This window comes from Neodiprion virginianus, chromosome 1 (assembly GCF_021901495.1).
Source record: "Neodiprion virginianus isolate iyNeoVirg1 chromosome 1, iyNeoVirg1.1, whole genome shotgun sequence".
NCBI classification, from domain to species: domain Eukaryota; kingdom Metazoa; phylum Arthropoda; class Insecta; order Hymenoptera; family Diprionidae; genus Neodiprion; species Neodiprion virginianus.
The window spans coordinates 3,245,773-3,272,840 of NC_060877.1; the positions used below are offsets into that span (position 1 = coordinate 3,245,773).

The 27,068-nt window shown below is 47.0% G+C and overlaps 1 protein-coding gene across 1 annotated transcript; it reads left to right on the forward strand.

The window, feature by feature from the left end:
- Positions 1 to 17,447: 17,447 nt before the first annotated feature.
- On the forward strand, positions 17,448 to 25,849 carry LOC124305095 (homeobox protein Hox-A4-like). The gene is made up of 4 exons (XM_046764125.1): positions 17,448 to 17,475; positions 17,555 to 18,029; positions 23,566 to 24,079; positions 24,828 to 25,849. The coding sequence occupies exons 3-4, from the start codon at positions 23,914 to 23,916 to the stop codon at positions 25,454 to 25,456; spliced, it is 795 nt and encodes a 264-aa protein (XP_046620081.1). The 5' UTR covers positions 17,448 to 17,475; positions 17,555 to 18,029; positions 23,566 to 23,913; the 3' UTR covers positions 25,457 to 25,849.
- The last annotated feature ends 1,219 nt before the right edge of the window (positions 25,850 to 27,068 follow it).

Here is a 27,068-nt window from a genome sequence, read left to right on the forward strand (position 1 = left end):
ATAAGAGCTTAGAGAGACGGAGGCTGCCAGCAGCCGGGGATGGATTTGGATGCGGAATGGAAGGAGGGCTGGTAGGCGGAGGCGCTCCCTCTGATAAATACGCCGCCATTTCTCTTTGTGCTCCCTGCTCCCTGGCGAGAGCGCAAACACGAGGCAGAGCTGCTTGCAGGGCGGCGGGTTGCCGGGGCAGTGCTATAGAAAGAATAGCGACTCTCTCTCTATCGGCACCCCTTTCCGCCAGTTCGCCTCGAGGACTTCCCTTATCGGCGGGGATCGCGAGACACGGGATCCTCCCGCACGGTGCCGGTCAGGGAGCAGAGAGCAGAGAGCAGAGAAAATCAAGTAATTGGGGATGCGAGGGGTGGGTGATTTTCTACGGGCTCTCTGTCCCTCGTTCGCGTAGCTGCACCCAGCCGACGTCGTTCGTTGTTCGTTTCTAAATTGTAGCGGCATCGCTGATTCTTATTCTTCTCACACCGAGCTCTCATCCCCGTTACGTGTGCTCCGTGGCGCAACCCTCATCATCGGGGACCCCTCATTCCCTCATCCCTCCGCCCTTACCGCTCCTGGCAAAGCCTCGACCTCGCGATTCTGAGGCCCAAACCCAACCCCATTCAGCGATCCGCGTTATCAGCCTCCGTTATTGTTTGTTATCAGCACCTAAATATTTAGGACCCGCATATCGCGGGCTGGGTTTTGATCGTCGCCGATGATCGGCGGTGTCGATTCTGCGCCATTTCAAGCTCCAAGGATCGCCGTTCGAATTCTCGAAAAGGTTAGGGGAAAAAGAGACGAGACTGGATTTCTGAAGAGTTGCGTACGCGGAGACGGGGTGAGGTGATAAAAGGGTGGAGCCGCACGGTAGGCAGGTACGTCGGAGTGTAGAGGAAGAGTGCAAGAAAATGAGTGATAATTTCGAAATATATAATGTAGCAGTGACAAATGGGCAGCCATTAACGAGGTGCTCGGCTGTTCTCGACTACGGTCGGTCGCCCGGAGGCCGTGGCTGCGAACCCATATTTTTGGTGATGCTGACTTTGACGCAGCATTACTCCAAAGTGCGTTTATACATATTGCTACTGTTGCTGCCACGCCGCGTGTGCCGGCGCCGAGTGGTTAAAGCGGGAATACAGCCTTATTCACAACCCTCTTCCGTTCCACTCAGCAGCGATATATACGCCCTGCACTGATCGCGGTTAGCTACACATAGATTTGAAGTGGAAAGGTGCGCGGATGATGCAGCCAGCGAGGAGACACGCGTTACGTACCAAGGCCGGTGAGATATTGCCTTTATTAATTTAACGAGGGAGCTCGGCTGGGAAGAAATAGGATAAATAGACGACGGAAAAATTCGCGTTTCGTTGGTGGGAGAAGGAAAAAATAAATGAATTACCGAGTCGACGGTTTATACGCTTTGCAAAATTATTACGAGTTACCGGGGATTGAACGGTGAGGATTTTCGTTGACAAACCTTGCGCGATGATTATTATGGTTGTTTGGTAGATCTTTCGGTTCTTCGTCCGTTTTGTTCTCTCGTTCTGAAAATAAGTTACAAAATCCGGCCGACGTCGCGTCGGTGAGAACCATTTCTCACGGGAACGATCCTCGTGAAACAAACCGGATGACCAAAAAACTCAAAATACTCGCATCGATCAAAACCCCGTCGGCCTTTGAAGTACAAATCAAGATTGGAATGAAACAGGATGAAGCGTTTAGCGGATGAAACGGGAAATGACGGAATTGGGGATCTTTGGGGAGGACAAGTACACGACATAATTTGACGCTTATAAACGAGCGACTTTATTAAAAACCTGCGACACAATAATCGGGAACCACGCGTACGTGAAAAGAAGCGTTTCGTGTGTCAAAGCGAAAACTTCCTCTAGAAGAATATTAAAAGTCCAGATGTCCCGATATTTCACGGTATTAAAGCCTAGAAGTAAAACTAGCAAACAGCTCTGCGGATATTATACACAAGATAATCCGCTCGTTATACGGTCGAAGAAACTTGTTCGAAATAACAGATCGACGTCAGACTTTGAACGGATACTTCAACAACTTCAAGCCTTGACGTTGTTCCGTTTCATCTGGGATGCCGTGACACAATATCTACACAGCGATCGATCGACAGCTATGGTAAATTCGATCCCATACGCCTCTTCGCCGCGTTTATTAGCTCCGTCTCGCAACGTCGAAGCCGCGCATCCACCTGATCCTTGTCCTCTAAGAACGGGGGATAACGTTTTGGGTACGGAAAAGCACGCGTCTCGAGGCGGTGGTTGACAGGAACAAATGCTCCCAAGAGCAGCAGAGGCGGCAGTCAGTGTGGGGAAAAGACGGGAGCCGGGGTCCAGAAGGACGCCGGTTGCACGATGCTAGGTTTGAGATATTGCTCGGCAGATGCGGTCGCGCGCTGATCAAAGAAACGCTCTTCTCGCTACGACGGGAGAGATTAAATGGATACTGTTGGAACACCAGGGCACCACGAATAATAACCGAGCTGGATGAGCGGTGCACTCGAATAAGAACCGCGATGCCGGTATGCTCTATGCGCAGCTTCGCACAGGTACACGAGGTCTTCCTCGTTCTCTCTTTCTCTCGAATTTAACGAGACCAAGGCTCTTGGGCGATGATCGAGGGCCCCGCAGTACGCGACTTTGAAACTACGGTAACGATTTAATTGGCGGAGCCTATTCGAGGAGCGATCACGCGGGCTCTGCGATCTGGAATAATCAATTAATTAGACGGCGATTGGTATCGGGTGGGATAACGAGTCACGACGCGATGCGGCGGTATAATCTGCCGGATCTGAGGACCCCTTGTTTGCTCGCCGGATATGGCTGAAGGAGTCGGTTTTCTCACTGTCACCCGGAGAAAATGTCCAGACTCCCGGCACCTGCAGCTGCGAGGGGATGGAAACGCGGAAAGCGAATGAGAGCCGACCGGGATGAGATATGACTGGCACATTATCACCTGATTACGTTATCACTTTGCATCGCTTGTTCCTTTGCGCTCGCTCGCTCGCTCTGGTGAAAGTCGCCATTTGTTACAACGATCCGGGAAGCACGGCGAAGCCACTTAGGAAATTCTACTCTTCGAGGTAGGTACGTACGCGTGCGGAAGTCATCGACGAGTCGCGGAAAGTCCGAATCGGACTCGAACTCTCCGTGAAACTTGGGGCTTTCGAGGAGCGGCGAGGAGGGCGTGGAATGCAACGTCGGGCTAAGCGGAATGTATAATTCAACCGAGTTAGCGGGTGGATGTTATTACGCTCCGGGGAAGTGGGTGCTAAGCGGTTGGATATGCTGATGGAGGATGCGGTGAGATACGTGTGTCTGGTGCGCTCTGCCCAATCTCGCGTGTCGAGCTCTTTCAAAGGAGGAAGAGAGTCCGCTCGGCTCGGCTCCGGGCGACTCTCGTAATAGTCCGCGATGGTGCGGCACGATGAGATGCGATCGCCCGGTGATGAGCCGAGGGCTACGTGATGGTCCCGCCGCGCGGTCCTCGGCAATTCGTCTTCGCGACGCGCACCAGGTAACCAACCACCTACCGTCGACGTACTTTCGACGGCCTACCTACACCTCCGCACCTTCCGCGGAATTACGAATTCCGCACCGTTGTCATCGGGGGATGAAAATCGCGTGGGGGAGAAATTTCAGGGTAACGAACACCGTGTGCATTTCCTTTTCTTGTTTTTTTTTTTTTATATATAGTTATTCTTTACCCCACCAGTTTTGTTTCGTTGATGAAAACTTATTGAGGAACACCAAACGTGGATTGATGAAGCAAAAACGATTTCAATCGCAAAATAAGTCAATGTATAAATGGTTTCTTTTCCCTAATTTTAATTTTTTTTTCTTCTGTAGCTTGTAATTCGGTAACCCGTTTTATTCATTGATGTGGTAGAAAATGATACAGTCATAATTGAAAGGATATATAAGGCAACTTTAAAAAATTGCAAGTTGTTTTCTTCTTTTTTATGCCCGTATACGTTTCATGACGGAAAGAGATATAATTATTCGTTTGCGACTACACGATTCGTTGGGTTAAGGAGTCCGAAAAAGTGATTATGAAAGAGTTAGCCGCGGGAAGTTTTCCTCTCATAAATTTCACTACCGAGAGTTGTGAATTTAATTTCGTAACCGGTAACCTAATTGGAAGGCATGAACGTCAGCATATTTTTCTGAATTTAGTTCACCTGAGAATCCAAGAATTCAAACTTCAATTAAAACAAGATAACTTATACCATCCTTTGTATAATAATTGCTCGCAGTATTCGAGGAAAATATTTTTCTCTTATCGCGGCTTTAGCGGGTACATGAGTGCTAGAGAATGGTAACCGAAATTTCGTGTGGTTTGAAATAAATATTCGAATTTACAGTTTTCGAGGTTTCGTCAAGCGAATTGCCGCATTTTGTCACTGCCGGTAACGTCGGGAAGGAATTTAAGTTACAAGTTATATCGATCACGACCGGTTTCACAACTAGGTATATAATATAGCCACGTGTACTTTAAAAAAAAATCTCACAGTCTTGAAATTAATTATATTCACTTTGTAACTTTGTGACTCTTATACATATATATATACACGCATTTTTTACTTTGGAACTAAAGTTTTGACAATCTCGTACAGCGCTTTACAAATCACATGAAATAATTCTCCGATGAAGAGTTCCCGTGAATTGCAATCACTGCATGATTTGTGGATACGATGTATAAATATACTCCCAACCGAATTGCACGGGGAATGGATTCCGTACGTCCCGAATCCCGAAGTCAAACGATATTATAATTGTTGCGAAAAATCTGAGAAATCACGTACAATATAACTGCAGTTTCCGAATTCACGGGCACTTTAAGACAGCAATACGTGGGTGAAATTTTTGTGGCATTGCGGCTCGAGGATTAAGTTGTCCGGGACTAGATTCATGTTCGTTATCCTCTCCTTGAATAAATTCAGTGTGCGTATACAAGATACCTATATAAGATTCCTCACTACCAAAAATGATCATCGCATAATTACGATGTCACGTAACTGAGTAGCCGAAGGCCTGAACTGAGCCACGGGAGAAATAACAAATGAATCGGTACCTCGGGGTAATTAATCGCTTCCACAAAAATAAGTTATTCAAGCAATAACGACGAGCTGACTAACACAAATTACCGCGTGTATCAAACATCAAAATAAATGCGTTTCGGCGCCAACGAACAACCCGGTGAAAAAGTTGCGTCAACCGAGCCGAGACACGTCGAACAAACACATTCCTTCATTCCGTATCACTTGTCGGAGAAATTCACGTTCCTCGGCTCGGGGGATGGGGCGGAAGTTACTTCCGCTTCAGCCGAGTCTACGACTCCCTGGTGCCCGGATCTAGCCGACGAGTCATCCCGCAGGCACGGAGTCGGGATCCGAAGACGCCGGAGACTTGGAAGCTGAACTCACTAATCGCCGGCCATCAAATCGGCTCTTTGGTACGACCTTTAAGCGGGCTTCGTGTCCCCCGCGCCAAAGTCTCCCAAGCTTTCTTAATCGTCCCATAACGCTAGCGCCAAACTTTCCCCAAGTCAAAGCAAACGGCTCTTTCACCAAACTCTGATTCGAAACTGTCGTCGCGCTGAGTTCCGTGCTCGGCGTCTTCGTCGATAATTCTTATACTCGGAGCTTGTTTTCGCCTTCTGATTTATCAGGACCATTTCGCCTCACTGCCAACGAATTTACTAATTTTTATTGAGACGTTCGGCCGCTTCCTCTATGCCGGATAAAATCGAGGCACCGAATGTCATTGGATCGAGTGCGTATTTGTTATAGTCACATCCTATCTGACGGGGATCTCGTGATTTATACAGACGCTAGGGTTCGTTGATAAGCTTATTTTTTCCCGTGTGAAGTATCAAATATTTAGGATAACCTGATCAGGGAAGTGTGAGAAGGTTTTCAGTAATACGAAAAGTCGACGTGTTCCACGGCCAAAGACTTTTGGAAATCTGAAGACGATCTCAGAAAAATTACGAAAGTTTATCGAAGAGAGATGAGAAACGTGGGTGAGTTGAGGAGGAAGAAGAAGGAGAAAAAGAAGACGGTGGGGAGGAAACGGTGATTAGCGGCGCAGCAAAGACGGGAATCTCGAAGGTCTAAAGTCTTGAGAATATGACTTCACTTACTCTACTTTGATTGCCCTCGTTACGTTCTTCGGAAGACAGGAGCTCTACAGCCGCAGATTAACCATAAACCGAGAAAATATCGCATTAAGGGATGCCTCCGTGACTCGAAGTCTGCGTCGTGAATTGCGAGATGCGGGAAAAGGACGAACGACGTACCTACGCAAGGAGCGAGGGGAAAACGCGGAATTTCAAACCTGCAAGAATTTCCCTAATTATTATCGCCCATTAATCTAATGGATGTCATTATTATTTTAATGTTCATCCGCGGCAGGATTTGCCGACTAATTTGCCTTGGTGAAATCAATTGTGCTGGCGCTTGCATAACTCGCATATTCGTACGTGATAATCAGAGCACGTTGTGTTTGAGGAGTAAAAAATATCACCGCCTCAACGCGCGATCCGCAACTTGTATTATATATTTTTGCCATTCAGGAGATTCTAATCAACTCGCCGTTCCGATTATTTTGTAATTAATATTTGTCGACCGATCATTGTCGATTATTAATTCGATAACACTGAGCAACGCGGGTTTCGTTTTTCCGCTCAAATTTAACTCTCGTCGTTCCATAAAGACCAGAGAAAATTGATTATTGGCGTTTAACTGATTTATATCAACCGAATATCTGCTTGATTTTTCACCTATTCGAACGTAGAAAAATGAAAACTCCTTCACCGAAAATCACGTTTTACATTCGATACATTTCTTCTTTTCACGATACGCGTAATCGAAAATCGCATCGGGTTTGAATTGCGTATGCAAATTTTTTGCAATTCAATTTGTAACCAGAAGACACGATACATTGTTCATCAATTAAAACTGGGATCGTTGAACTTTTACAAAAAAAAGAACACTATTTATCTCCCGTGTACTGATTTGTTTATCAAAGATCGATTGCTAAAAATGAGAAATAAACGGAAGTGGTCCATTTTATGAAACTCAGAGTGTTAGCTCGAGACTGTTCTACTCGAAGCGAAAAAAGGTTTGATTGATTTATTGCTGGATATTTCAAGCTGCGATTCGAATAATTCGCTTCCTTACAAAGGTCAAAAGGCATTTTTCAATTTTCACCACAGTGATAAAAATTTCTTTATCAAATAAGAATATCTTCAAAAATTGTTTCCATTTCTCTAAATTTCGAGTCGCTGTCGAGTATTAATACGGAGGGATGACTATCTTCACGGGGGATCACGATTCGGGGGATGGAGAATGTTTATTGATTGTTCTGAGGCCAAGACGCGATTTGCCAGCGGTTACCACCGATGAACCACCGCCGATACACGGCGAGTCGTTACCGGCGACGAGTCTCCGGGTGCTGACAGGAGTTTCGAGGCACCGCCGACAGATGGCCATGGTTCAGACGTCGTTTTCATCCCCTAAGCCGGGTCTCTCCTGCGGGAGCTTCGGTAGAGTGGATGAATTACCGACGCGGCGTCAGAACGAGGGGATCAGCTTTATAGGCTCGTATAAATAAGTGGCTGCTAACTCGTGGCTTAGCTAAACCCTCGTATAACATTGCCCATGCAACGTTTCCAGCTCTCTTCCTTACTCATCTTTTCGAAAATTTCACAACTTCCGTTCATCCCCGAATCGTGGTTGGCGGTGAAATAAATTTTTTTCTAACGCCAGAGGCCGTGAAGGCAGCGAAAAGTCGACTTGTCGTACGAACGAATGGCTTCTTCGGCAATCAATTGGCCGAACGATTTTCATCCCGATGGAAATTATTTTCACCGATGTTTTCTGTGCACGCTGAAATCCAAGACGCTGTGAGACTCTGTGTCGGAAATTTTGTCGGGGAAGCGAAACCCTTTCGGGAACTTCTTGTTCGGAACCTTGAAGTCGGACCCTTAACGTGTCCGTGGCAGCAGGCCGCGTGATTGCCGTGTAATTTGGGCTCATTACGATTACGCTAATATCCAGTCATTAATTAGCTGAGCCTAAAGAGCTTCGCATTAAACAGGTAATGCCTTACCACTACCACTCCCTCGCTTGTCTGTCTACAACGTCGGCGATCTCGCAACATGACTTAAAAAAATGGAAATGAAAACCCGTTTATATTCCTGCACAAAATTCTCTCTAGTCATCGTTGTTATTGACATAATAAAAGAAACTAGTCTGAGAAGGTAAAAAACACTGGATGAGCAATTGCTTTGCGATTATTGGGGGTGTAAATTCGGAAATTTTGCAACAGGGAGAAAAGGGTACCGGTTTTCTTGTACAGGCGCTATTCAATAACGGAAAAAGACCAGAACAAGAAGTAAATCTATTAGCAGAAGTAGTCGGTCAGGTGGGCTATGCGGAGGGACGGGAAAGGCATCGGCGGGATAGGGCAGAGCTGCCGGTGAACCTGGACGGCCTTCTGTGTGGTCCATGATCCGCTTTGTCTCCGTGCCGCTAGCGTCGCCTCGATAATTACATGATTAACTGTGTACCGCTCAATAAAAACATGATTGATTCCTCCCCACCATCGCCGCACGTGTAACAACTATCTATAGGTCTACGAGCCATCCCGTCATGTAGCAAAACGATGCTGAAACGCGGCTATTTTCATCTCGTTGCAAAAAGTTCACGAATCAATCTTCGCTTGTTTTTACATACGGATTTCAGGTGATCGGGATAAATAATTAACAACTCTGACCAACGGAAAAAACACAGATTATCAGTCATATGGTGATTATTTAGGAGAAGAATGATAGTTGCGACGTGTAAAAAACAGTTCTGATCAATTTGTATTTTGATTATTTGACATTCTTGTAGGCACTAGACATATTGCTGTTAGTTCAAAACATCTCTCGGTTAGGTTAAGACTGTTGATCGAGTAATGTGCAAGATTTAAATTTGTACGAGGTATTCTGATTGTTCAAGAATGATGTCTATACGTCGTATAACAAGTTCGGAAAATTTTTATGAAATTTTTCTCAGATAGTTTATACATAATTGTATTTAAAAGTGCATGAATCTGTGGATTAATTGTTCATGCATCGTAGATTCTTCTTCTCCGCCTAGCGAATAACTACACTAACAACGTGCACAAACCGAACCATACATCGAGAAAAACAAATATCAGGAAAATAAACAGATTCGAGCTTGTAAAAACATCTTCTTGGAATACGAGAGGCCCGAAGGGTTGAAGGCCCTCAAGTTTTTGCTAGTTTAATGGAGTTCCGTGTTATACGAGGCGGGGGATTCCTTCTCCGGGGGACCGAGGGGGGAAGAAACCAGAAATCGGTGATGCGGGGTACACGCGTATCACGCGGGGACCGAACACGCCGGACCGCCGGATCATTGCTCTTGGTCTCGGTGGAGGTTCCAGGAACTCTTCCGCTTCTTTCGTTCCTGCGGGCCGCGTCTCCCGTGTCGTGTAACGCTATCGAGTGCAGGTATCGTTTCACCGAGGGCAGTGGACCGCGGGATCGGAGGCTGCTTCAAAAAGTGCCGGTCATCCAGGCACCTCCTCGATTTCAGGTGCGGCTCCTCGACGCGGCGACGCCTTATCACCGGCTCGCAGAAGGTCGGGATTTCGCGCGAGTCGAGATCGTCGCAAATATTTGCCAACGGCGGCAGTTTCTTCCCCTCCGATCGAGTCGCGCGTCGACTGTTTGCCCCGGTAGCTTCAGCCCTTCTTTGATCCACTCTCGCAGCCAGCCGGGGCCCGGATTATCCGACACTCGGCGTTGATCGACGCGAGCCGAGGAACGGCCTCGAGGTGAAGATCGAGCGTGAATACTTCTCGTCATGTTTCCTTGAATTTTAATCAAGCCTTCTACGACACACCGCGTTTACGCGCAGGCCTTACCTCGACGTCTATTATTCCAGACTCCGTTGTGCCAACAAAATCCATTCTATTCCTAATCGTTTTACGTTCATTGTCTTTCAATTACGGTTTTGTTCGTTGCCCGAAGCTCCGATAAACTTGTAGCAATTATAAACTTGAGAAGAATCCGAGTCGCCCTTTTCTTCGTTTTAACAATAACCGCGAATCGAACTGCAACAAACTTTCCAACCGCGGCAAAAGCTCACCCGAGCCGAGTCCGCGGGGATGTTTTTTTTTATCCTACCACCGGCCCGCATGCAAAGTCAACACCTAATAACACGGGAAATGAAACACGAACCTCCTGTACCTATGTACCTAGGAGCCCAAAGCCCGACGTAGATAGGGCAGAGGAAGTACATAGGCGTCCACCACCAAGATCCCCGTCAGCTCGAAGTCAGCTTTGACGCGCCAGGGTCGACGATTTATCAGCATAACGCACACGCCATTACCCCCACGCCCCTCTACCGCCCCTCGCTCTCCACCCCCGAGACCGAGGTCTTGATTTCGTCCGAAATCCCGAATAAAACTTTGAATCTCCTCACTTTCGTAGGCTAGGCAAGGCGCGTCGTTTTGAAAAAGTCGACGAATCGATGCTCGGATGGAAAATTTATCCGTCAGTTCATTTTCCAAATTCTTTGATTCACAATGTCGCCGTGGCATCGGAGGCTCCGTTTAATTGGCCTTACGGGAAAAATTGGTCCGGTATAATCGTGATGCCTCGTATTCCGTGAAACAAGACAGCGGCGGCTGCTTCGGCTCCCGTGTAGGTAGGTAAGCTCTCCGTTCCATGACAGCACCATATTAATCCGCGCCTAATGAGCAGCCCTGATCATGGCAAAGTGTGCGCTCGGCAGACTTGCAACGTGCCCTCGTTATATCCCACCTCGGAGCGGCCGCTTTCTTGGCTGACTCGATATTTAACGCGTCTCGGGTCGTTCCATCACGGTTCTTCGATATCTCCCAAGGGTGGCATTGCTCGTACAACGCCTCTCAAAAGTTTCGAAAGCTCTTTTTACACACGTGGATGCGTCTCTCGTCGAGTACTCGCGAAAGCCGATTAACGGAAAGTGCAAAATCTTTGGTACCCAAGTCCGAGCTTGTTTTCTTATTGCTTTTTTTTCTCTATTTTCGAAAAAATGATTCGATAAGAAATTTATACCTGTTATCCTTGTTGCATTCCATGCCGAGCTCGTTGGACTTTCGGGGATGAAATTAGCCACGCGTTTTCGTTGAAAGCGTTCGACCTGTAGGCACGTTCACTGTAAAGTGGCGGAATAAGTCGAACTCGATAAAGGATATCGGTGTTGTTGAACGGCGGGTACTCGACATCGTTGAACATCCTTTAGATTAAAATTTAAAGTACGAAATCTTTTATAGAGATACTAACGGCGTCGTGGATAGTGCCGCGACCGCCCAGCCGATAATTAGTCAATCGGTCAAAGTGACTCGTTTATTTGAACGCACGGGACCACGAACTAACAAGCTCGGCCAACCAGCCCTCGCCTTTATACCTCGATTTTTAAATTTACAGAATCATTAATCGTTCGATTAACCCGACTGATAAACAGCGCGCTCCCGCTAGCTAGAATTATTCTTATCCTGAACAACCAACAACGAACAAGGACGATGTCCGTAACGTGCGCTCACCTACATCTCATACTTTACAATCACGTTATCCGGTTCTGCAAGTGGCAATTTTTTTTTTTTTTTATCGAATCGGAATACTATGACACTCACAATCAGTATTGAATTGCTGAAAAGTTTGCACGGCTTAAGCCTTCCGCAAATCGAATACTGCAAAGCTTCACTTTTATCGCGGACCTCTCCTTGTTACTGAATAAACTGCAGTTTAGCTGTTTAAGTTCTTAAGGCGTTAGACGAGAACAAAGGATGAACCTTGTTCATTTCTTACTTTCTTAGAATTCTCACTTGACGGGGACGGTTTTTCGCGCAACTAACCAGGGTGAGGATAAATCGCAAAACTGTGTGGTACAATCGTAGCCTGCTCGTTTGTCGGAGGAAGGAATATTCGAAACGAAGGATGTGGTTCAGAATAGCCCCGAGGAACGGAAGCAACAAATAATGGCGCGAGGTGCGGACGGAAACCGAGCGTGTCACGTGGCACATGCACGAAATCTGGACGCCTGAGATGACATCTTCGTACGCATCGTCGCGGCCCATATAATCTCGACGATGCCTTTCGGCTCTCCTCCGCCTCGGAAATCTTTCCCGGACCAAAACTGAGCTCAGCTCCGCGCTTTTCGGGCCTCGGAATCGCGCGGCAGCGCCGGATGAAGGAGCAAACTCTTTTAAGAAGTTTTTAATGCCTCTACTTAACACGCGATATCGCCTTCGACTACACGGATCTTCGATTTTCCATTTCACAAGAGGCGCTCGAGCTGCTCAAGCTCCTGGATTACAAGTGTCAACGGAAGATACGGAACGTCTGGAGTTTTACCGACTCTTACGGATGCCATTAAACAGTTTATCCGGCCACTGTCCACCTAAGAGCCCATTGATCACCGACGCCCATTGTCGATTGACCCATTGCGCTGCACTGCATGCTGCTCGTCGTTCCCAGCTCGATTACGATGATAAAATGGGGCGGCGATCTGCCCGCAGACACTGCGAGGGATCCGACCAAAACCATTTGTACTCCGGTTTGACTTCATCGTTGAAATCTCTGGTGCAACAACACCCTGCAATCTGGGTCTTTCGTACAGCTGGCCACGATGCTCACCCGGGAGTTGTATATTGAAATACAATTAAAACGATCTGATATTCAGATGTGACTGAAAATTTGGGTCCGATAATTAGAGCATATCCATGGTTCTTAGGTGATCGTTTCTGATTTTGAAAAAATGCACTTTTGCTATTCATTGTCAGATGAAAACGCGCTCGTATATAAAAGAGAAAGAAAAAAGTTGCGTCTCGTTCATCGCGAACAGTCTTTTAGTATGGTTAATTACGCATACAATTTGACGTAATGTTTTCATTTTATCAGCGAAAATAACAAGGGTGATTAAAAACATACGCTGTGTACGCACTCTGCGGGCATACGATGTGTATTATAAGGTTTTGTCTAGAATAAAGTGGTCTTTGTATTTAAATTTTCTTTAATGATAATTTAGCTTGAAGAGTAATTATCAACGCCTTATTACAATGAAAGGATTCGCCCAATTTGTTCAATCACCGTTTCACGTGTTATCTGTTGAGCAGATTAGTCACGGTCGAACTTTTCACGATTCTCCGATTAGCGTGATAATTATTTCGTACACAAAACGCGGCGGCGGTATCTCAATTAGCGTCTACGCCCATGCAAGACGTTGAGCATAAAAAAGACAGGAGTCCTAGGCGCTGTTCTTTGACCAGTAAACTTTCTCCACGCGTGTCCCACGCAATAAGGAACGATCCTCGAAATGTTAAACGCAGTCACCTGCTCCCGCAGGACTTTCGGTCGTTCTTTACGCGCTTCTTATTAATAAGGATCAAGGTGCGCGAGTTGAATGCTTGCGACGGTTGAGATAGGTCGAGCAGATTTCCGTTCGCCCGTTACGCCGGTTTATACCAACCGAACGGTCCTGTTTGGCAGAACAATTTTTATCCGGTTTCAAGACGCGGAGGACGCGCGACGGGTGGATAAATATAAAGAAGAGAGGACAAACAAGTGGATGAGTGTAAGTGGGTTTTCGGAGCGGGTAATTAATGGCTAGTTTGGCGGTCGGCTGGACAGCTGTCCCCTTTTTTTCCATTGCGCCCCGACGACGACGGAACCGTCCGACTATACGAAGCTTCGTCGCGACAACGGCGACGTGGGGACGCCCGCGGTAGACGCGGACCCAGAGACCGAGTCGAAGGAGCAAGATAGATTGCCCGACACTGCTGGACAAGATCAATTGAATTTCTATTTGGGCATGGCTGCGCTCGTGCGTATCAACTTCATCCCCAACCCCCCGTCAGGCAATCGGCACTTTCTCCGCACCCCAAAACCCCGTTGTAACAAAAATTTGCGCCCCCTTCCAGGTCAAGATGTCGAATACAGGTGCATCGACCACTGAATCGTACGTCTTGTCACTCGTTTTAGAAGTCTCTTGGTCTTGAGGCTGGTCCATATCGTAGTCGAAAGCTTTCTGCACTTTGGACACGTAACAATCGAGATATAATACAGGTGAAACTATCTTTTTCTTCTTCTCAGTTTTTATTAGGATAAATGAATTTAGATTCTATACATCGGATAATAAACGAAAACCTTTATTCGTTACTTATAAAGTTTGTTTTTGTCTCTTTTACGGTGTTAAATGAGTCTCGAAGTTTTTGTTGATAGTTGATATGGATGCCTATGAGGAAGAAAGAGGAAAACGTTTTCATCAAGATTTGACGGATGTTGTCGTTATTAATGTTATCAGGGGCAGTATAATGAGAGGGTGATGAGAGATTACGTTTCGGGTTTGATACGTGAAAGTCCATACGAAAACAGAAGAAGTACAAAAAATATTCATTTTTAAACTTTCTTTATCAATTCTTTTACATTTGCAGTTTATTATTAGTTATTATTTTTGTATAACAGTGATTTAAGTGTGAAATTGAAGTTTGTTTAGTTGTTATTTACAAAAAACATTTAAGAAAATGGGTAAGTTTTCTTAAAATCTACAATATCGTTCTCGTTTCCACGAAAACAAGCTTTATCTGATAAAATTATTTTTTCATTTGTTAGTTGCGTAGAAAAAATCGACATTTGACATCTGGAGCCCAGAGTCAAAATTCGTGTCGACCGGTGTAAACAACGACCCCAATCAACGATTATCAATTTCTGGTGACCGGGAGAAGACTGGCAAAGGTGGCCTGATTGCATTATGCAGATATTCGGTTAGCAACGTGTTGGAGAACGGAAGAAAGGGGTGTTCTAATTTTTTTTCTTTTTCTATACGATGGCTATCCGAAGTTAATAAATTACTTTTCAAGTACGTAATTACGCGAGAGGCTTAACCTGCTGGTGCAGCAGTAAGGCCGCCAGATCAACCGCGTGTCTGGTCATTTTTAACGACTTAACAGTTTAAAACGGAAGCGCAATTTGCCTGCGTATAAGAAAAAGATGAAGAGAAAAGGAGGAAAGAAAAAAAAAAACGAAACGCACCTCGGCAAAAACTCGCCTCGCAGAGATAACGAACTGTGGCAAGACGAGACTGACCCCATCCAAGGGTTTCTCCAACTGACCACCTCCCGCTGCTCCCGCGTGATTAGACTCACCTGCATATCTCTCTTGACTTTAATCAATTTTGCCTTCCTTTGAATAAAATTACCAGGGCTGGAAGTCTACTTGGAACCTTCAGGTACGCACGATCAAGTTTGAACGTAAGCAAATAGTGCAATCGAATAATGTAGTTGAAAATTTGTTTCATTCGTTTATTAATAGGGCAATTTTTATAGAGAGAAATGAATTTCATAGTGTTTTAAATTACCTCACCGTTCTACAAAGTAGATAATAAACTGTCCTTGCATTCCGACACATCGGCAATGGATATTCGCGTCCTACGAATACACTGGCCTTCAAGTTATTGGCCGGTTTTCCATCAGCGGCAGTGGTCACTTAATTAATTGAATCGCGTAGGTGCATTTAAATTACAGTGGCCTCGCTGGTCGCGTTCGATATATCATTAGGTAGTTATTGCGATCGCCGAAGCCGGCGTGGCGTCGTGCAGGCCGTGTAGGCAAGCCATCCCGGCTTCATTCACGTCAGATGTGAGGCGACCGCGTCATTTATCTGTTGGTCAGGCCCGCTAACGATGCATTGCTGGCTTCTCCGCGGCTGCAGGCCCGTGCCGGACTGCCCGCGATCCGAGCATCGACGTTTGAATAAACGAACTCCTTGGAATCACCGCTGAATGATCCTCATCACGGCTCGCGATGTGTGTTTAGTAAAAGTTTAACTCCCCATTTTATTTACTCATTTTTATTTCGTACTTTTTTCTCATTACCTGCCGCAATTTTCACTCGCCACGAAATCGCGCGCGAGAGTTCCCAAGAATTTTGTTAATTTAATTATTGGGAAGTCGATGTTTCAGCTTCTTTTTTTTAAGTTTTTTCTTACCACCTTTTTTGACTCTGGATATTCTTATTTACAAAAGAACAAGAACATGTGCCAATTTTGCGAAGTAAATAACGTAAAAAAATAAAAAATTAAAGTGTTTGAAATGCAACGTGAAAAGAGACAGCCGGCTGGACGCTGGTGTTTGAAATTATCACAGTATCTGGATCTGCGATTGATTGAAAAGATGTTGTTAGGGTGGCAATGGTCGACTGCACAGCCTGTTACTCAGTGTATACATAATTACAAACGAGGCGGGGGTAATTCGCAATTTTGCACCGAAGGAATTGTACGGCTGAGGCAAAAAGGTGCGTGCGAAGACAGGGAGTGGCCGTTGTCTCTCTCTTCCTCACTCGGTTACCGCGTTCCGAACAGGGGGTGAGAACAGGGTTGTGCTTTCCCTCTGCCTCCCTCTCGCTGACTTCGCGATTCTCTCTCTCTTTCTCCTCGAGCGTCGGACCTACGTAGGTATCAGGGAGCTTCCGGCGCACGCGATACCCGCATTAACTTCGTTTGCTCCACGCTCTTGGCACTTCACCCATTTTATCCCGCAGCTCCTTTCTCGGATAAGCCGACGCGGTGCAACGAACGCTTGGAACAATTTTTCGTTTGACTGGGTATTTTTTAAATAGGCTGAACTCTTTCAGGAAAGACAAGCTTGTAGAACGTGTGCCAAAAGCGCGACATTTGGAAAGGGATCACCGAGATACCGAGGCTTGGTGTCTTCCTCAGCAGTCATTCGCTGGTTCGTTTGTTCGTTCCACTATTGATCCTGCGTTCGTTTGTGTAACGTGTTTACTTCTCACCGCGGCGGAACACCACTCCTCTTTCCTCTTTCCTCTTTCCTCTTTCCTTCTTCCTCCTTCCCCGGGGGTGTTAGCTGGGTGGTTGGCCTGGTCCGCTATGCCACGTGGTGCCGGGGGTGGAGAATGGCGCGAGGCGAGGCAAGGCGAGGCGGTCGAGGAGTTCGGCATCGTTAATCATAGCTCGCCCTGTCAATCTCCACCGCATTGATACGGAGACGATCTCGCCGTCGCCGCCAGCCTCCTCCTCTCGCCGGCACCTTCTCGCCCTCCCGACCTCCAGACTCGATACTATGGAACTGGAACCTCCGACTGCCTCCGTCCTATTCAGAGTGCTCGAAGAAGTGGAAGAGCCCGAATGGGTATAGACAGCTGACGCGATACCTTCACTCGCAACGAATTATATAACGGAAATTTTTACATCTAGGTCAAGTACTTTTCTACACCGTGAATTCAAACCGTGCCGTTGTTTTTTTTTTTTTTTTTTTTTACCTGTTACAGTATCACGTGGCGAAACTCTGAAGGATCCGCTTCTAAAAGGCCTCCTAACAGTCGTTGTACCAATAAGGAAACTTCAGCCCATCCAGAGCATCTTCGTTCTACCTATGAAACAGTAATTAGCATCTCGAATCTTAGCTGGTTGAAAGTTTACGATCGGACAATCTTTACAAAAGGATCTTTGCGTGTTTCAGAAGGCAGAATGCAGTGTCATGATCCAGGATACAAACCCTGCAGCATATTTCGACTCGAGCACAGCTAAAGCGAAGACGGAGGTGTCAAAACAGTTGCTCCTACTTCTGAACCGTTTATCCTTTTACCACTGTGTATTCGTTAATCCGCTAAACAGGCTCTGGGGATCCGGAGAGTCTCGATGGGATTTGCGTATACACACGGTTAGATTTTCAGGAAGCACGGAGTCTACACTTTGGCACTACCAACACGTGGGAGTTTAGCGGCTACCTGAAGAGTCGAGTGGAGAGCGATGGATAATCCTTTATTTGGGATCGACTGGTCGAAGCAAATGATTCCCAAGGCTCGGCTGTCACTAAGACGGGACCCCCGTGGAGCCGTCGTCTTCTTCTACTTGTGTACGCGTCTCGTACCAGATCGTCGACGATCCGGCCGAGACAATCCGACGATCCTTTCCAGCTTTGCGAGCGACGTGAGGTACTCCGACGATGTGGATTACGAGTGTGGTGTGTTTTGCTTGGAATCGATTAGGCCAGTTTCCACGCGCCTTTGGCGAGAGTGGACGATGAGAGACGAGAGACGACGATTAAGAATACTTTGATGAGTCTGACGAGCCGGAGTTGAAGACGACGGTTGAACGTGCGAGAGCGCGATGATTATCGCGACTTCGTTCGGGTATGAAAGGTTACTAGGAGACGGCGACTGCATTTTTATGTCATTAGCCGACGATTAATGAATTGCTCGTACCGAGGTCCGCTTGTAAATGAATATAAAAGGACCGCTTTGAGTCTCCGCGGTCAAAGAAACGGCGCCTCGTGCACTATCAAAAAAGAACCAGAGTCTTAACTGAGATGGATTACGGATTGTACCGCGTGTAACATCCAAAGCCTCGAGCCTATTCTCGCCTTTGATTAAACAATGCGTCATTCGTTACTCGAAATTTCACCATGGAAGAGATTCTCCCCCCCCCCCCCTCCCCTGATTTTTTCATTTCGTTTTCTTTCGTTACCGTTTTACTATTTCTTCATCCGTTCAATCCTTCTCTACTCTCGATCTAGTCCAAGGAAACGGTGCCAAGTTCATTCCGAGAAGAAGAGTGCACGACGCTGATATCATCGGGTCCCTAGAATTCTTGAATCGTAAGGACAATGCGGACGGAGCTTGGCGCTGCTTTCCTGTCGAGTTCATCGCGTGTACACGGCGCTCCTGGCACGAAGCCGTCTCCTAGTCCCAACCGCAGTAGGAGGCTGGATGAGATTGACACGTACCCATTGCCAGGAGGAAAGATACACATGTTCGGTTACTCAGGGATCGCGACAGGAGAGCGAAGATACGTCAGTGACGCCTCACGCACCCGCGTTCTTTATCAACGCGCCTCCGCTGTGTTGGTGCATCCACGTCAAGGCCCGAGACTGCAACGGATTGAGAGATTGAGAGGGGCCTTCACCCGTGTGAAAATCTATCCGGAGGGTAAACCGTACTACCGATCTCCGACTTGACCGATCCGATCGTACCCACGCTGCCTTCGCTCGTTCCTGCAATGCAGGTATGCTTGGCTGTTGATCCATACGCGATCGAGTTCAGCCGGGGTTCAACCAGTCGAGAAATAGCCGAACCTCCGAACGATTGCTCAGCACTTTTTCCGCTCCGCCCCGAAACGCCCGTTTTCATTCCCACTTACGCGTCCTCCAGGGCTTCCGCCGAAATCTAAATGGTACCCGCGTGTCCGCATGTCCGATGGTCGGGATATTTGGCAGAATGTTCAAAATTAATATTCTCGTAAAAGAAAACGCGACGATTATCGATTATGTGACGTTCTTATAAGATTCTAGATTTCGGGACCGTCGATTATCATTATCATATCATTTTTATTCCAATTCGTACACTACAAAAAATCCTGGAATTCATTTAGAAGGGAACTGCTCAATGTCCAGACAGAGGTCATGATGTTGAACTAACCAAGTTCGAACTCCACCGCTCACCCTTCCGTAAAGTTCAAAGGTGATTTTAGGCTCTACGCTCCCGAGCCACAGAGCTTGGTACCATTATTATTGTTACTATTGTTATTATTTTTACTCCGACCCGGCTCGAGACATGCGATGGTTGTGTCTGGCGCAGCGTGCGTCTGGTATCTTCGCTTACGGGTGATGTTCGCACGTGTGCATCGATATTATACATGTTGAAGTGATTTTGTTTTATCGAATTTTGGTTTATTTATTTTATTTTATTCATCGTTCAACGGAGGGAGAAAGATACGAAAGGATTCAAGCTTCTGGGACTGATATTGAAAAGCTTGGATGCACGGAAATACTAACCGATGCAAGTGAAATGAAATGTGATATTTTATTTTTTCTTCTCATTGTCCAAGTGACAAATGAACGCGTATAATATGTGCTTTGGCATTAAATACGTGAAACACGTGGGTACGGGATTGTACGGAGCCTTCTGGCGCTGCAGCGTCGCATGCACCACAAACAAAGTATAAATCAATCGGGCAATAATAGCGGCACGACGGAGTGCAGAGGCCGACTTCGAACCGCCTGATCCCGATATTCCCAATTTTCCCAAATGGCTGCAAAAGCCACCCCCTTACACCATGGGACTCCCTTAAACCGGCCGCTTCCCCCTTCGAACGGCACATATGTCGCTTCGTAGATGGAACAGCTCGACGTGGTTCGAACCATTTCACGCATACTGTAATTCGATGATTCGCAGGCAGTAAATGAAACCGGCCGAGGCGCGATTGCGCCTCGCGCCTGTTTAACCGAGTGCTGCAAATCGCCGGGGTGAAAAACAACTGTAATAAAAGAAAAAAAAATAAAAAAAACGAGTAGGTAAAGGAGACAAAAAGAGCGACAGACGGAAATATTAGGACCGTCTAAGAAACTTGTTCGTCAAGAGGTGCCGTTCAGACATCGGTCCGGCTTTCAACGCGAGCGTAGAAAGTTTTATGGCTATTTTTGCCCGAAGGAAAGGGACGGGAAAATCGTTGGGGACTTACTTGGGACCTGCGATGCGTTATTGGGGTAGGTAAGTTGTCCTACCTGAGCATAAAGCTCCGCAATAGCAGGATCCATAATTTTGTTTCCACTCCAGGGTAACCAGGTACGGTTGTATAAAAATTAATATATTGCGTCGGGGAATGAAGAGAGATGGAAAGAAACTCTGGCAGGGGTGGGACGCGAAAATTGTCGTGGTATACGTACAAGGGGTGAAGGGAGGGGGGTTAAGCACGTGCCTGCGCGTGTCTCTTCGTCGCTTCGTGTTTTACGAGCTCGCCTCATAAACTATATAACCGAGAGCTTACTTTCGACGCAATACATCACCGAACTCGTCATCCAGGTAATTTTCTACGTCTTGGCTCACCTACCTGCCGGCCGTTAGGCCTCGTAACTCTGTGCATATACGGAATTGCCGTCGCGTTGACGCGTCTCAAGTTCAGTTTGCCCGCATAGGACGAAGACGTTATCTCGACAACTAAATCTTTCGCAGACATCAACGACGGATTTCACCCTCCAACCCATCGCTCCGGATCAAACTATAAGACCTTATTGTCGTCGTACTTTTACAGCAAACGCTCAATAACTCTCTCCGACCGCAACGTTCGCTACAATTTTCCTGCAGTAAGTGCGCAGCGAAACACGCGTCGCGTATAAAAAAACTTGCGCAACGAGATGGGCTCATAAATAACTGTTCGCCTTGGGACGACAACGTACTTTTCCGAGGCGAGTAAATTCAACAATGCATATCCCTGCAATAATCGAATGAAAATTAATCGACTTACATATAATATTCGATCGATTTTATCCCCGAAATGAGAATTCTGTTTCTTTTTTTCTTTTCTTTTTTTTTTTGTCAGCGGTTGCATCGCCAAGTGTGAAATGAAGTCGGTAGCCAGAATCATTTACGGTTTTTGATGCCCCGCAGTGGACCCCGCAAGGATTTTTTTTTCTCCCCACGTCGGTGCGCCCTGGGTTTTTCACCCTGATTCGCCCCATAGCTAACAGAATTATTATTTATTATCGTCAGCCGATCGTCGGACCTACATACACCTATGCAGCGGTCTGTTATGCGACGCGCCTACCAGCAAGAGATTTCAGTTATGGGTGATGCACTCGTGTATATCGCTGCTGAAACGTGCCCGCACACACGCACGCGCGTATCCACCAATGGATATAAATGAAACTCCATTGAATGTGTTCACGCGTCTCTCCTGTGTCCACCACAGGGTACCGCATCGTTGTGGGCGCTAGTCGCCCGTCCACTGTCCATCATTAATCACTTTTTCGGTATACTGTTTTACTATTTAAAGGTTTCGTGTATAAAGGCGACCTATTACCCCGACACCGCTTAGGCCGAGGGTGATAATTATTTGAAAAAAAAGAGAGGGAAGAGGGAAAAAACTCTTCTTCGAGAGGGCGATGCGTGTCCGCGATTCAAACGGATTAATACGTCTCACTTAGCGGCCCTGCGGAAGCGTTTTTCCTCTTACTTTTTCTTTTTCTTTTTTTTTTCTTCTTTTTTTTTGTCTCCGTTCGCTTTCGTTTCGTTCCTCTGTTTCTCTGTTTCTTCGTGTCGTTCTCTTTTTCTTCTTCTTTATCCGTGTGCACGATGGAAAAGCAAACAGCCAACGAAAAGTTGGATTAATGAAAAGCAAGAGTAACGGCGGCGCTAACTACGTATATATAATGTATATATATACATGTATACGTATACGTACACGGGAACGGCGAGCTCGGAGGAACTGTAGAGAGAGAGAAAGAGAGAGAGAGCATTGAGAGAGTGTGTATACTATACGCGGTTATGTGATTAATCGACGCTGCGAACTCCGGGCGCCCTACTAGAGAAGACGTCACTCGCAAGACTGCCCTCGCCTAGCCGGCTGCATCACGCACTCGCGGCTCACTTTATTCTAGTTTATTCCCTGCAGCAAAGATTATCGCCACCTCACGGTTTGCAGAAAAATAGTCGCAAGACCTTCCGCGAAAACAATTGACGGATGTAAGGTGAAAAAAAAAAAGAAAAAAAAAAAAACCTCTCTACCCCCGTTTTGTTCCGTACATGTATGTGTATGATAATGACTCCGACGCATGCCGAAAAACACATCCGCTTATCCCGAGGCGCAAGATATTCCCAGCCGATCGGAAATCGGTCCCCGAATCTCGGTGGCTGCTATAGGCGCAGGGCCGCCGTTCGTCCGGCGTATAATAAGCCTCGAGGGGGGGAGGGGTACTCTATGGGGCGAGGGGCACACATGGCGCATTGTGTAAATCCAGGGGGGTTTCCAATATGGGTTTTCGGTGAATGGCGTCAATAGTGGGAGGGGACAGGCGTTCGGGGGTCGGGGAGAAGGGGGGGGGGGGGGGACGCACGCGGCTCAGAGCGGTATCGGGGGTGGATTTTGGGATCCTGGCTAGCCGGCTACCCGCTTTCCGCTCGCCCCGGGGTTCCGTCCGCGTCAAAGAGGACAGAGCTGATTTACAAAGAGCGGGATAGAGAGAGACAGAGAGACTCGGGGTTGCCTGCGCCCCCTCCACCCCCCCGTGCACCCTCGGTGCAGTAATAAACCGGTGAAAGTTTTCCCGTCCAAGAGGAGAGGTGGGGGCACATCGGCACGCGCGACCCCCGTTGCCACCCATCAGACGGACTCTGGGCTTCCTCAAAATCGCGCGTCACGGGGTCGAAACTACGTGCACAAATCATTTCGCCTCATTGTACGAAAGGTCGCCAAGCGCGTTGCCGGTTTCTCACAAAGCTTTCCTCTTCGTCCCTGCAAGCGACCGAGTCCACCACCGGGATTCTCGCTTACCGATGGAAAAATCCAAGCTCGTCAAACGTTCCTCGGAGTGACATCGTCGTTCTTCTCTAGTGCCGTGCGGTGTTTCCAGTGCTCTTGAGTGTAACTCGGAACATGGCGAGCTCCGCTTATTTCGCCAATAGTGAATCGGGATACTGGCCTTATCAGACTGAGCCGGTTTCAAATATGCATCAATTTTCAAGTGCCGATTTTCAGTTTAACCCTGAAGCGCCAATTTCCGGTTTCCCGATCAAGACAGTGGAGCAGAGTGTGCAGCCGGGATCCAGCCTTCTGGAGACGCTGCTACGGCACGGGAAGGACGCCCTGATCGACGGATACGTCGGACCGGGATATGGGAAGGCTGTGACGTCACCCAGGGTTTTGTCCCAGACTCCCGGATACGCGCCGACACCCGGGGACAAGGCTTCTCCGATTGTTAACGGGAGTGATAACGCTTCTCAAGAGAGATTTCGCCGCTCTGTTCCGGACGTTGTTCCCGTTGGTTACGCTCAGGGTTATCAACCGTTTTCGGCGCAGCCATCGACCGATTCTTGCACCACCGCGATGGTCGACCCCGTTCCCCCCGTCCAGCAGACCGGATATCACGCTTCGGCCTTCGCGAATAACAACAACGTCGACAACGTCAGTCCGGCCGAAACCAGCGAGTATGGAGAGGATCAGACCAAGCGGCAAGTCGATTATCCTTGGATGAAGTCCGGCTATGCAAACGGTTCGTTGATACAGATTGTTCGTGGATTATGTAGCCACGAGAGAGAGAGAGATCATCTCGGTTTTATCGTGAATATGAATAATGATATTCGTAGCTACTCGACGGACACGGCGATTTTAAGTTGCAGAAATGGTTGCTTCTTCCTTTCTTTTTTTTTTTTTTTGTCTCACACTATATCTCGTCGTACGATTCAGAGTGATTTATGTTTGTCTCTTTGCAATGATGATTTTTTGCTTCGAAGAATAGTTCTTATTCCGATCAGATTTCTATTTTTATCCCGGTGATCGAATGAGTCGTAATGATCTTTCCCTGTGCTCGTCTTTCCTACTAAATCATTTCTCTCAGTTTTACCGTTCTTATAACTCAAACTTGCTTGCTAATTATAAGAAATCCTTTAATCGAAATGATGTCATAAAATGCACAAAATTTTTCCATAGCCAACCTCACCTCTGTTATAAGTCATTCAGCAATGGGTCGAACTTGTACACTTCGAATCGGTTGATCTTCCATGCAATGAAAACGTCGCTGCGCTAATGTTTCTTTTTTTGTTCTTTTGTTTCTTTCGTCAACATATTGGTTGAGTACATATTACAGCGATCGATAAGGGGGGAAATGATATGAATTGAGCAGCGAATTGGTTCGCAGATTCCAAACACAAACATAGACACAAACACAGGCTATTACCTACATTCTGACCAAATTTCACAGCGTGCCTTGGAAATTGAATGAGAGAGGTCGTTTGTTGCAGCTGACGTAAGCGGGGCCGGTCACAAGCGTACGAGACAGACGTACACGCGTTTCCAAACCCTGGAACTGGAGAAGGAGTTTCACTTCAACCGCTACCTGACTCGAAGACGGCGTATCGAGATCGCTCACGCGCTCTGCCTGACGGAACGGCAGATAAAAATCTGGTTTCAGAACAGACGGATGAAGGCCAAGAAGGACGGCAAGGTCCGCTACAGCCCCATAGAATCCGGAACCCTCGAAGAATCCCCCAACCAACCGGACGCCCTGCTGTTGACGAACGCCACGCCGACGACGATGATGCTGCGGAGCAATTCCGCGCCCTCGACCTCCCAGCAGTCGCTGCTCCACCGGCAAGGCCCTCACCCTCATCCTCCTCCGCTTCCTCCTCCTCCTCAACAACAGCAACAGCAACAGCAGCATCTGCACGCGGCTTACTTGAGCAGCTATCACAATCAGCACCAGCATCATCACCAACACCGGCACCAGGGTTCGTATGGAAATCAGCAGGCGCTTCTTCAGCAACAGCAGCAGCAGCAGCAGCAGCATCACCAGCATCACCAGCAGCAGGAGTTCAGCCACGAACAGCAAAGTTACGGTCAGAACAGACTCGATCTTCACGCTGCTACGTGAACGGGAAAGAGAAGGCCGCCCGGCTAAGATCGGGCAGCTGACCCTGCAATGCCGATGATTTATGGCTAACCGAGCTAAACAGCCAGGCGAGTCCTACTACGAGCAGCCAGGTAAAGACGGGCCAAAAGTTTATGTGCCTTCACGTTCCTTCCTCGCGCCGCGTCTTTCAAACACTCTTCGCAGCACTTCTGCTGGGATGCTCTCGCTTCGTCCGTCCGCTCGCTCGTTCACGCCGCATTTTGCGACGCACCCTCGGCCCCGTCTCATAATTTTACACTCCCGTAACCTGACCACGGACTGTTTCTCAAATATTTTGACTTTTCGCTCGGGATTGATATTTCTCCGATGATTCGACACTTTTTGCTTTTAGTCTCAAACTGGCGTCCATTTCACCGCGGACCTTTGATTGCTGGTAAATTTGACGAAAAATTTCAACCCCTTTCGTGTAACATAGCCAATGGTTTTTTTTTTTAACATTGTTTTTATCATTATTTAGGTTCGTTCAACCCTCTTGCTGAAAGTTTTCAAAGCAGAATTCAGACTCAGTTTGTTCCGGAAATTTTTCAAAAATCTACGTCAAGGAAAACGGGGTTCGTAAAAAACTTACGAGCTAATTAGTCAAGTATGACACCGAAAGTATTCGGAAAGTTTCGGTTACGTACCTAATAGATACCGACGAGTTGTAAAGTTGAGAGAGCGATTGGGTTGATACAAGCCCAAGGGCCAAGGGCCAAGGGAACCATTTGGTGCTGGTGAGGGGTGGGGGGTTGCTACGCAGCTGCGCGCAACGTCGAAAAATAAGATGGCCGAAAGCGTTCGCTGCCAGTGATACAACCTAGTTCAAATTTCCATGTTTTTATCATGCAATATTTGCTTTTTCCACTTGATAATCGAATTCACAATTTTCGGGGTGCTGTTCTGTGATCAGTGATATCGTTTCAATTGTCGAGGGACTTCACGATCGGTGGGAATAACGTAAGATAACAACCGAAGAAAATATATCGTGCAGTAGAGATTTGCCGCCTTGGATTCTACGCTAGTGTTTTCATTCTTTTATCCTTTTCATTCTCGTCACACGAGCTGAAATTCGAGCTCCGGAAATATAATAATTCATTCAAATGCCAGGGAGAAAAATTCAGCACGGTGGATATTTGCGAAAAGATTTGTAAACATTGTCGTACAGTTTTTGTCGTGATATTTTCGAGGCTTCACGCAACGTTTCGACGATTGGATAATTTTTACCCGACAAATTTCTAAACCCGTGACGGATCCGGCAAAGCAAACGCTAAAAGTGAAAGTTACCCTTAAACTCGACGAGAAGATCTACCTGCGAAGACCATCGGCGTAACGGATACGCGCGTACTGCAAACGCCGAAACTCTGCAACTTGTTGGACTTGTTTAAGCGGACGAAGGAATGTTTAACTCGGCTTTATACGTTTAGTGCCTGGGTAAAGAGACGCGTGTGACCTGTGTTACGACTCTATTTTCATTTCCTGAGTTTCTAAAAATTCAAAAGACTACGTGCCTGAAATTGCTCGGAAAGCAAATGAGCTTGAGCAATGAACTAAGTTCGAGCGGTTGCTCCGAAGTTGTTTTTAACTGAATAGAGAG